This window comes from Miscanthus floridulus, chromosome 1, assembly GCF_019320115.1.
Source record: "Miscanthus floridulus cultivar M001 chromosome 1, ASM1932011v1, whole genome shotgun sequence".
NCBI classification, from domain to species: domain Eukaryota; kingdom Viridiplantae; phylum Streptophyta; class Magnoliopsida; order Poales; family Poaceae; genus Miscanthus; species Miscanthus floridulus.
Window position 1 is genome coordinate 15,979,292 of NC_089580.1, and position 11,923 is coordinate 15,991,214.

Below are 11,923 nucleotides of genomic sequence, written 5' to 3' on the forward strand. Positions count from 1 at the left end.
CCATTGGCACCCTTAAAAAGCGTGTAACAAGAATCAAATTTAATTGAGGATACATTAGGTAGCTTGTTCTTGTTAATCTTGCAATATTGCTCTATATGCCCAACTTGCTTGCATCTATTGCAAAACCGACCATTGCCCTTCACAAAGCTAACTTTGGGAGTGACAAAGGTCGCCTTGCCTTTCTTGGGGGTATAGCCTAATCCCTCTTTGTTGAGAGAAAACCTTTGGCTACCCAAGCACTTTAGCAAGTGGGCATCTCCACCATAGGTATTGCCAAAGGCACGAGTGAGCTCATTCACCTCCTTCTTGAGGGTCTCATTTTCCACTTTTAGTGAGTTTTCACAAGTGAAACCATCACTCAAGGGTGAAGTAGAAGTGGTAGTGCTACAAGAGGGGTTAGTGGGAGCAACTAAAATAGACTCATCAATAAGATCACATGCTAGTCTCACATCACATGATATGATCACTTGCTCCTTCTTGGCTTCCTCTACTTTGACTTGCTCAATGAGAGACGAGTGAGCCTTTTCAAGCTTAGAGTGAGCTTTGTCAAGCTTCTCATAGGCTTCCATTAGCCTCTCATGAGTAGCATTGAGCTCATCAAAGGATTGCTCAAGAAATTTTACTTTCTTGCGTAATTCTTTGCACTCCTTTCTCTTCATCTTATTGCAAGCATGCACTTGCTCACACATGTCCAAGAGCTCCTCCTTGGTGTACTCCTCATCATCATCATCGTCATCATCATCATCATTCCTACAAGAGTCACTTTCACATTCATCATCATCACTCTCAATATATTTTACCTTGGTAGGCTTTGCCATTAGACATGTCGATGGAGTGTCGAAGATGGAGAGCTTCTTGTTGATGGCGATGCTTGCTAGTGCTCTCTTGATAGATTTCTTGTCATCATCACTAGAGCTATCACCATCCGAGGAACCATCACTATCCCAAGTGACTACATAGCCTCCACCCTTCTTATTCTTTTGAAAGGTCATTCTCTTCTTCTTCTTCTCCTTTTCATTCTATCTTTCTTGTGCTTCTGCTTCTCATCGTCATCATTATCACTATTATAGGGACAATTTGCTACAATATGATCGGGACTCTTACAATTATAGCATCTTCTCACATATTCTTTGCTTTTGGTGTGATCTCTTCTCTTTCTTGCACCATAGCCCTTCTTCTTCATGAATTTTCCCATCTTGCGTACAAAGAGGGCCATAGGTTCATCATCAATATCACTAAGATCATCATCATCACTTGATTCTTTCTTGGACTTGCCCTTGTTCTTGGATGATGATGAGCTAGCCTTGAATGCTATACTCTTCTTCTTCTTCTTGTCTTCTTCTTCCTTTTTGTCATCCTTGTCATCCCCCTCCCTTTCCACATAGTATGTCTCTTGGGTCATGACATCACCTAGTACTTGGTTGGGGGTAATCTCCTTCAATCCTCCTCTTATGATGAGCAATCTCAACATCTCAAATCTTGGAGGTAGGCACATCAAGAACTGATGAAAGACATCATCATCCTTGATCTTTTCTCCCAATGCCTTCAAATCATTGACAATCACTTGCAAACGATGGAACATCTCTAGAATGCTCTCATCTTCCTTCATCTTGAAGCTTATCAATTTATCCTTGAGGATATACAACTTGGCACTCTTCACCGCCGGTGTGCCCTCATATGTTTCCTCCAATCTCTTCCATGCCTCATTTGCTCTTTTACAATCCTTGATTTGCTCAAACACCTTGGAATCAATGACATTGTATATGGTGTTGAGAGCCATTGTATTGCATTGCTTGTTGATCTTATCTTGGTTGGTGGGATCATCGGGATCAATGATAGCATAGTCATTCTCGGTCACTTCCCATACTTGATCATTGATTGAACCAAGATACATCCTCATCTTTCTCTTCCAATAATCATAGCATGTGCCATCAAAGAACGGTGGTTTGCCCCCCACATGGTTGAACACAACTTGAGCCATAATTTCACACCGAGGTTGTTAAGCCTTCAATCAAACGGTGACCACGGCTCTAATACCACTTCAAAGGTCCTAATATGGCTAGAGGGGGGTGAATAGCCTATTTAAAATTCTATAAATCAACTAGAGCAATTTGATTAGTAAGACAAACAGCGAAATGCAAACTTGCTCTAGCTCTACGAGGGTTGCAAGCCACCTATCCAACAATTCTAGTTGCAATGATTACTAGACACACAACTTTCTATGATACTACTCACTAAGAGCTCTCAAACTTGCTACACTAAAGAGCTCTACTAGATGAACTTAAATAACAAATCAAGCTCTCAATTCTAATTACACTAAAGAGCTTGCCACAACTAGTTTGCAAGAATATAAAAGAGTGAGTAGAGTGATTATACCGCCGTGTAGAGGGATGAACCAATCACAAGATGAAGATGAAATCAATCACCGGGAGAATACCAAGGGGCAAGAGACAACCGATTTTCTCCTGAGGTTTACATGGTTGCCAACACGCTATGTCCCCATTGTGTCAACCAGCACTTGGTGGTTCAGCGGCTAAGAGGTGTTGCACAAACCTCGTTCACACAATTGGACACCATAAGAACCTACCCACAAGTGAGGTAACTCAATGACACGAGCAATCTACTAGAGTTACCTTTTGGCGCTCCACCGGGGAAGGTACAAATCCCCTCACAATCACCAGAGATGGCCATGAACAATCACCAACTCATGCCAATCCTCCACCGCTGCACCAAGCCATCTAGGTGGTGGCAACCACCAAGAGCAACAAGCGAAATCCGCAGCAAAACACAAATACCAAGTGCCTCTAGATGCAATCACTCAAGCAATGCACTTGGATTCTCTCCCAATCTCACAAAGATGATGGATCAATTATGGACATGAGTGGGAGGGCTTTAGCTAAGCTTACAAGGTTGCTATGTCAATGCAAATGGCCAAGAGAGTGAGCTTGAGCTGGCCATGGGGCTTAAATAGAAGCCCCCAAGAAATAGAGCCGTTGGGCAACTCACTGCACTGAACACAGGCTGACCGGACGCTCCAGTCAAATTGACCAGACGCTGGACCTCAGCGTCCGGTCATGCGATGTGCGCCATGTGTCATCGGCTTCAAACACCGATCGCCCGATTTCAACGGTCAAGTGATGACCGGACGCGTCAGTTAGAAAGTGACCGGACGCTGGACCCCAGCGTCCGGTCGTTTCTAGTAAGATTCCAAACGTGAGATTTCATGACCGGACTCTCCCAGCGTCCGGTCACTCAATGTCTCCACTGTGCACCACATGTCAGCGTACATTAGTGTTGATCGGATGCACCTTGACAGCGTCCGGTCACTCTTCACACCAGCGTCCGGTCACAAGACCGAGACGCATGCTCACTGCTGCTACTGACCGGACTCTGAACCCAGCGTTCGGTCACTACACCACCAGTGTCCGGTCACTCTGTGAACCCCTTGTCTTTTCTATCTAGGGCACCGATGGCACCGTCGGACTGTCCGCACTCTATGGGCAGACACTCCACCGGTGAGGTTTCTAACCCTTGCTCAAATGTGCCAACCACCAAGTGTATCACCTTGTGCACATGTGTTAGCATATTTTCACAAAAGCATTTCAAGGGTGTTAGCACTCCACTAGATCCTAAATGCATATGCAATGAGTTAGAGCATCTAGTGGCACTTTGATAACCGTATTCTAATATGAGTTTCACCCCTCTTAATAGTACGACTATCAATCCTAAATGTGATCACACTCTCTAAGTGTCTTGATCACCAAAACAAAATAGCTCCTATGGTTTATACCTTTGCCTTGAGCTTTTTGTTTTTCTCTTTCTTCTTTCCAAGTCCAAGCACTTGATCATCATCATGGCATCATCATCATGTTATGATCTTCATTTGCTTCACCACTTGGAGTGTGCTATCTATCTCATGATCACTTGATAAACTAGGTTAGCACTTAGGGTTTCATCAATTCACCAAAACCAAACTAGAGCTTTCAGCCTCCACATATAACATACATAGAGACAAACCAACCATCTCACGTCCATAATAGACAACTGAAGCACCTCCGCCGCCACCTCCACCACAGCTAGTTGCCCCCAAAAATGAGCCCAACCCAGAAAATCAACTCAACCCACATACACCACTACCCACCATCAGCATGATACTGCCAATAGCCGGAGGCTCTTCAATGGAATTTTAGACAAAGAAGCAAAAGAAGGATGACCTCAGGCTTGTCAACAACATAGTAGTCCAAGGCCCAGTGCGCTGTACAAATTGATCGATGTCACCAATCACCTTCTCAGAGCAAGACTTGCAATTAGAAAGTTACCCTCATACTGACGCTATGGCAATCAGGGCCAACCTAGTGGGTTGGGAGATCAACAGGGTTCTTATAGACTCTAAAAGCTCAGTAGATATCATCTTTGTTAATGCCTTTAACCAGATGAAACTAAGCAGGACCCAGCTGCAACCTTTGGATTCACCACTAATCGGTTTTGGGGGAAAGCGGATCGATGCATTGGGGAAAATATCCCTGCCAGTTTCCTTCGGAGGCCAGGAAAATACAAGAATAGAATACGTAACCTTCGACGTAGTGGACCTCTATTACCCGTACAACGCCATCTTCGACAGAGGGTTTGCGAACAAGTTCAGCGCAGCCAACCATATGGGTTACCTGTGCATGAAGATGCCAGCTTTACATGGCACTATCACAATACATGGTAGTAAAAAAGAAACAAGAAACATAGAAAGGGCTATCTATAAATCGCAGCGAAATATCAATTCTGTTGATTCAGCAAAGAATACTGAGCCAGAGCCTCTGGACATGCCGAAGGGCAAAATAGATGTTAAAGATCAAGAAGAAACAAAATTAGTCCCATCAAAAAATGCAGTCTCAGACAGAAAGGTCACCATTGGAGCCAACCTATCAAAGGTAGAAGAAACAAAACTCATAGAAACCTTAGCCAGGAATAAAGACGTCTTCGCCTGGTCAGCCTCTGACTTGAAGGGAGTCAGCCGGGACATCATACAACATTCCTTTGACATCAACCCTAAGATGAAGCCAAAGAAGCAACTGTAGGGTCGAGATGACGACTAGAGGGGGGGTGAATAGTCATTATTAAATTTAATCGCGCCAGCTAACCAAAACAAGTGCGGAATTAAAACAATCGATCTAGCCAAGACTACACCCCTCTATCAAAGTTCACAAGCACCTTATAAGAATCCTAATTAGGCAACAAAGGTGCCGGGCTAGTTAGAGCTCACCTATCCAATCTAGGAGCAATGTCACACAAACCTATGGCACTAGTATTTTGCACACCGGGGAGCTCTTACACAATTCTGGTAAGCAAAAGCACAAAGCTCCTAAGCTCACTAGCAATGCTCAATAACAAGGCAACCAATGCCAAATTAGAGAGTGCAAATACTTAGCTACACAAACTAAGCAATGTGACTAATAAGGTTATACAAACTAAATTAGCCACGTAAGGGAGCTACTTCTATGCTACACAAGCAAGAAGGTAACTAGTGAGCTACACAAGCTAACTAATTACAAGAGCAACTACACAAGCATAATATAAAAGTAATTACAAGCTTGTGTAAGGGGATTGCAAACCAACGGGAAGAATAATGTTGACACGGTGATTTTCTCCCGAGGTTCACGTGCTTGCCAACACGCTATGTCCCCGTTGTGTCGACTGCTCACTTGGTGGTTTGGCGGCTAATTGGCATCACCCGCCAAGCCCGCATGTCGGGCACTGCAAGAACCTATCCCAAAAAGTGAGGGTAGCTCAATGACACGCTCAACTAGAGCTGCTCTTCATGGCTCCCGCAGGGCAAGCACAATGCCCCTCACAAAGCTCTTCTTTGGAGCACCGCACAAGCTTCTTGCGGGCTTCGACGAAGACCACCACCAAGCCATCTAGGAGGTGACAACCTCCAAGAGTAACAAGCACCACTAGCTTGCAAGATGACCACCTAGTGCCACTCGATGCAACCTCATGATGCAATCGCACTAGAATCGCTCACTCACTCAATCAGATGAACACTATCGAGCTAGAGTGAGTTAGAGTGCTCCCAAGCACTCTTAAGCATGGACACAAAGTCCCCCAAGGTGCTCAACATGAGCCATGGCCAAGACCACCTTCTATTTATAGCCCCACAGGCTAAACTAGACATTACCCCTTCACTGGGCAAAACTCGGGACAACTGAACACGCCAGTCGTATCGACCAGACACACCCTGCCAGCGTCCAGTCGTGCTATGTCATCCATGTGTCGCTCTGCGTTCAACCGGAGCCGCCCGATCTCAACGGTAACTTCGCGCGCCAACGGTTAAGTTGTGACCAGACGCAGCACAGTGAGGATGACCAGATGCTGCTACGCCTGAGTCTGGTCATTTCCAGAGAGCTCCCTGAGCCTTTGTTTTTTGAACGGACGTGTCCACTCCTGTACGACCAGACGCAAACCAGCCAGAGTCTGGTCATTTCTAGAGAGCTCCCCGAGCCTCTGTTTTGCGACCGGACGCATCCTCTCCTGCATGACCGGACGCAACACCTGAGTCCGGTCATTCTCCGACTGCCACGCGTCACTGCTATTCCTCACGACACCACGTCAGCGTACGTCAGTACTAACCGGACGTAGGCCCTGAGCGTCCAGTCACTTTTCACGCCAGCGTCCGATCACGAGACCAAGACCGCGCGCTCACTACTACCACTGACCGGACGCGCCGGTCCTACCAAGGTCAGCGTCCGGTCACTCACAGTGACCCCTTCTCGCCTCTGTTTCATCGCCGAGTTGATCCACATCAACTCCAACTTCTTGTTCTTTATAAATGTGCCAACACCACTAAGTGTATAGCACCATGTGTATGTGTGTTAGCATTTTCACAATCCTTTTCCAAAGGATTAGCCACTCAACTTGCCACGCCACTCGATCCTAGCGACGATGCAAAGTTAGATCACTTGAGTGGCACTAGATGACCGATATGCAAACAAGTTTGTCCCTCTTGATAGTATGGCCATCTATCCTAAACCCGATCATCAACTTCTCTACACACCTATGACCGGTGAAATGAAATGCCCTAGGTTATATCTTTGCCTTGTGTATTCTATTCCATCTCCTCCAATATTGATGCAACACATGCACCAACAGGATCAACAATGATATGATCCACTTCATATCATCACGTGATCATATTGGTTCATCGATCTTGACTTCACTTGCTTTTTACCGTTGCCTTCGTCCATCGGCACCAAGTCTTGCTCAAGCTTCACCACCATGTGGTCCATCGCTCCAAAGCCTCCAACTTTTCCTTCACTCTTGCAACTAGTCCATCTAGCCAAGTCTTGTCTTGATCTTCTCCACCTTGATCGCATGACTCAATGTCATGTCTCATGTGCAATGAGCTCCTTCATCATCACATGTGTGAGCTTTGCAACATCTCCGAGCCATTTCCATCTTCATGGCATATGTTACTCACACACATGTACCTATGGACTAATCACCTATGTATCTCACATAAACATAATTAGTCCACTTAGGTTGTCACTCAATTACCAAAACCACACAAGGACCTTTCAGTAGGGCTAGTGTGGCTTAGGCTTTGTGAGCTTTGCTCAATAGTATGAGTAGGAGCTTTCGGTGTGCTTTGTTGTACTAGCTGTATAGGTTTGTGTAACATTGCCAACTAGACTTGTGTAGGTGAGCTCCCTCTTGCTTGACACCTTAGTTGCTAAGATAGGATCTTTGGTAAGGTGCTTGTGAACATCGACTGAATAGTTTTAATTCTGCATTTGTTTCGGTTAGCCGACGCAATTAGTTTTAAAAAGGACTATTCACCCCCTCTAGTCTGCCATCTCGACCCTATAGATACTCCACATGCTATTGCGGGCAAAAATTCAGATGATATGAGGCTTCGAGTAGTGCGATGCACCATGCAATTGAATTCCTATAGGATTCACAATGTATTGGAACAACTCGCGTCTTGCAATAATACGAGTTCGATTATAACATGTATTGGGTTTTATGCAACATACAAATACATTTGCAATAATTAAAAAGTATAGGAGTAGATTCCTTTTCTGATCCTAATATATATTATAGCTAGTCATCATGGACAATAATCGGGTATTATGTTTTTGCATGCATGCATCTTAATTTTTTTTAGATAATGGAACAAATGTCCCTGCCTCTATAATGTGTGCACCTCATACCAAGCAGAAACCACTCTACTAGGTCAACAATGAAATATGTTTTTGCATCGCCATTTATTTGGTATTTTATATTTTTTTGTCTGATTCGTATCTAAACTAAGATACTGTATCTTACAACTTAAACAAAATAAGCCAAGTGTGCACTGTAGGTTATTGATGATTGCACAAGGATGAGTCTTTGAGCACAACGGATAATGCAATCAAATTAATTATTGAAGTGTGTTACATGAGCATTGTCGCTAAGGGCATGTACAACCCACGGACATTTTGCATATTATTTTACTTGATCCTCCAAAGATAGAGATGAACTTGTTCAGAAGTCAAGACCTACTTGTAAATACATACATGAAACAAAAATGAATTATGAGAATAACTCACAACTAGTACCTGTTCAACCCGGTAGTGATCTTCATTTCCTATTTTTTTGTTGATACATTTTATTATTGCATTTAAATAGAGGTTACTTTCTAATATTTTCCATTTGATATTATTAATGAATTACATATATCTCACTACCATCAAGATTATACTATAATTACAGCAAGTTCGAATCCACATCACATGATTCGATATTTTATATATTACAATAAAATTACTCCAAAGATGCATTGATAAAGTATAAGCTAAAGTCCATACAAACACAATTAGATATGATAGTCACGTTAATCCAAACCGAGTGGTTATTAGTTGCATGACATAGTCCGTGTAGTAAACATATCCATTTGTGTAACTGAGCACATCATTTAAGTAAATCAATGGCCCACAAGATGCATAGTCGCAGTAATACTGCCAAGGTGTAGGAATCCAAAGCCAGTAACTAGGCCTTTTTTTATCCTAGCCAGTAACTAGGCCTACCATGAAGAAACCCTTGGCTTGTGAAAAAATCTTTGTACATGCAACTACTTAGGTTCCTCGAAGAAGCAGTAGCTAGTCATTGTAGGTACCAGGAGAATGCACATGAAAAAGGAAGTTATGTCAAACCTAGAACCCGTATCTAGGAGCCCTCATGTGAACCAGTTGGCCAGTATGGGATGATGAATGACTTAGGTCTGCCACAAAGTCTCTCATTTCCAACACCCACACCGACACTGCTATGGAGAGGCTACCATCTATGATCGATGTTACGTGAACCGGTTGGCCAGTCTGGGATGACGAACGGCTTAGGTTTGCCAAAAAGTCTTTCCATTTCCAACACCCACACCGACACTGCTATGGAGAGGCTACCATCTAGGATCGATGCCACATGGTAAATATCCAAAGCAACACACAAAATACCTTTACTCTAGAACATCCCTTATCATTATCTAAACTCTTGATATTTTCTACCATACAAAATATATAGCTTTGTAACCTTGTACACTCGTATTAATATCCCCATGAGGCAAAGGATTGTATGATCCATTCATCTGCAATTCTCTACTTTCTACCGTGCATGTATACACTTCTCTATTGAATAAACCTATTATAAGAAAATGGGATTGCCTTACTGCACCATTATTGTTGTTGGTAAAAAAAGGAAGTATGAGTATATATTTAATTTCAATTGCTATGTAACCATGACTTAGACCAATAATCGATATAATAATAGGTAGGTCTAGTAAATAAAAGATGCACCGTTAGATTTATATTTTTAGTGTGTGCAAAGTTTAAAATATAATAGATGGTTGATTGAGTTTGGGCAGCTAAAGGCATAAACAACATTTCCCCAGTCTGAATATGATATGACCAGGGGCGGATCTAGCAATCTGGGGAGGGCCTAGCGGCCGCCAGACCTCCCGCCAGCGACGATTTTTTTAACACTTTTTGTAAACTAATTTTAAATCTAACACTATTTGTTTTCAAAACTAACACTTTTGGCCGCGCCTATTGCTATGGTGCGGCGAAAAGCCTATGCTACGCCATGCATGGTGGCGCGGCAGAAGGATGACGTGGCGAAGATCGGGCGATGCTGACCGTTGACGTTTTGTTTTTATTTGGCAATAATTGTCCAATCGTTGACTAATTAGGCTCAAAACGTTCGTCTCGCAAAGTACAACCAAACTGTACAATTAGTTTTTGATTTTGTCAACATTTAGTACTCCATACATGTACCGCAAATTTGATGTGACGGAAAATCTTCTTTTTGTATAGTGTCAAAGTTTGGAATTTGGGGTGAACTAAACACCCCCTAGTTGAAGTTGTGGATGAGCACAGCCATTGTCGGGGCCTGCCTTGCCCTTGGTGGCTCACCTTCCAATCCTGCCAATCCGCGTAGATCGCACAGCCATTGTCGGGGCCTGCCTTGCCCTTGCTGGCTCACCTTCCAATCCTGCCAGTCTGCGCAGATCGATTTGCTGAAAACAGGACAGACCACTTCGCTCCCTTCACCCCTTCAAGTTGCAGTTGCACCACTGGGAGCCAAATATTGTGAAAGGAAGGTGCTGATTTTTTATGGAATACCTTTAAACACCTCTCTTGGGAACAGTCATGCGGACATGTATCCGCTATTACCGAACCTGATAGGATACAAATTTGGTGATGGCAAGGGCTCCTCCCTCTCTTTTGGTGATGGCAAGGGCTCCTCCCTCTCTCTTTTGGCCGTGCGTTGTAACAAGAACAAAAAATAAATCAAGAAATATATAATAAAAATCACAAGATGTATAGAATTATTCGAAAATGTCCGCCAAGTCAAAATTCAACATAGAGGGTTAATGTTCATATGTTGCTAGATGTCTCTTACATGCAATATTTTTTAAGAACAAAATTATATCATCCAAATATATGACTCATGCATATTGTTACCCAAATAAATCTCATGGTTCATGACTGAGAATCAGGGCCATATTGTGATTTCCGTGTTCTCAACTCTCTTATCTAAAAGACAAAAACTATAAAGAAAACAAACTAATCTCATGTACTAGCAATATCATGATTAATATCTATCAAACCTTGCATGTAGAGCTTCGCATAAAAAAAACTCCTTGCATACAGAGGCGAGTAGCACAATCCTATACATCTTAGAACAGAAGTAAAAGAAGGGTAAGTTTTCTGAAAGCACAACCAGATGATCTTGGTGTTCTATCTAAACAGATCAACAATCAATATGATTAGCCACCCACTTTTGAAAACAAATAGAGACATGGATGTGTATAAGAAAACATTGTGGTTTGGTTGTGAGAAAGAACATCGCCTGTGGAATTAACTAACATGTCTATAGTACCATTGCAATAAACCAATAATTTTATAATCCCACACATGTCTTGTTCACATATTGACTGTTAAACACCATCATCAAGCAACCAACTCCAGTAATGTTTCCTGCAGCATAAAACCCACGTTGGTGAAAGAAGAAACATGAACCAGCAACAACATTTACGTAAAACTCATCCGGCACATTGGAAATTTGGAATCTGCTTGCTTGCACGCGTGTATCTTATGCTTATCACATCCATGGCCGCTGCCAACTCGCTGCATCAGTTCATCTGTGCCTATACCAGAGCTTCTAAATGATGGAACACTGGGTCCCGGGTATACTTGGCCATCGGGCCGGCCCGGCTCGGCATGGCCCGGGCAGGGGCCAGCCACGGCCCGGAGGATGTCGGGCCGGCACGGCACGCCGTGCCTCCCGTGCCGTGCCGCTGCGGGCCTCGTGCCTACCCAACAGCCCAAGCACGGGCCTGTGGGCCTAAATCCGTGTCGTGCCGGTCTGGTAGGCACGGCCAAATCACCAGGCCGTGCCAGCC

The 11,923-nt window shown here is 43.5% G+C and overlaps 1 protein-coding gene across 1 annotated transcript; it reads left to right on the forward strand.

Moving 5' to 3' along the window:
* The first annotated feature begins 4,334 nt into the window (after positions 1-4,334).
* Positions 4,335-5,069, forward strand: LOC136452536 (uncharacterized). Its single transcript, XM_066453146.1, has one exon. It carries the CDS (start codon positions 4,335-4,337, stop codon positions 5,067-5,069), a length of 735 nt encoding a protein of 244 aa, XP_066309243.1.
* Positions 5,070-11,923: the final 6,854 nt, after the last annotated feature.

Excerpts from the sequence above, each read along its gene's own strand:
- LOC136452536 (XM_066453146.1), top strand. The coding sequence starts at position 4,335 with ATGGCAATCAGGGCCAACCTAGTGGGTTGGGAGATCAACAGGGTTCTT.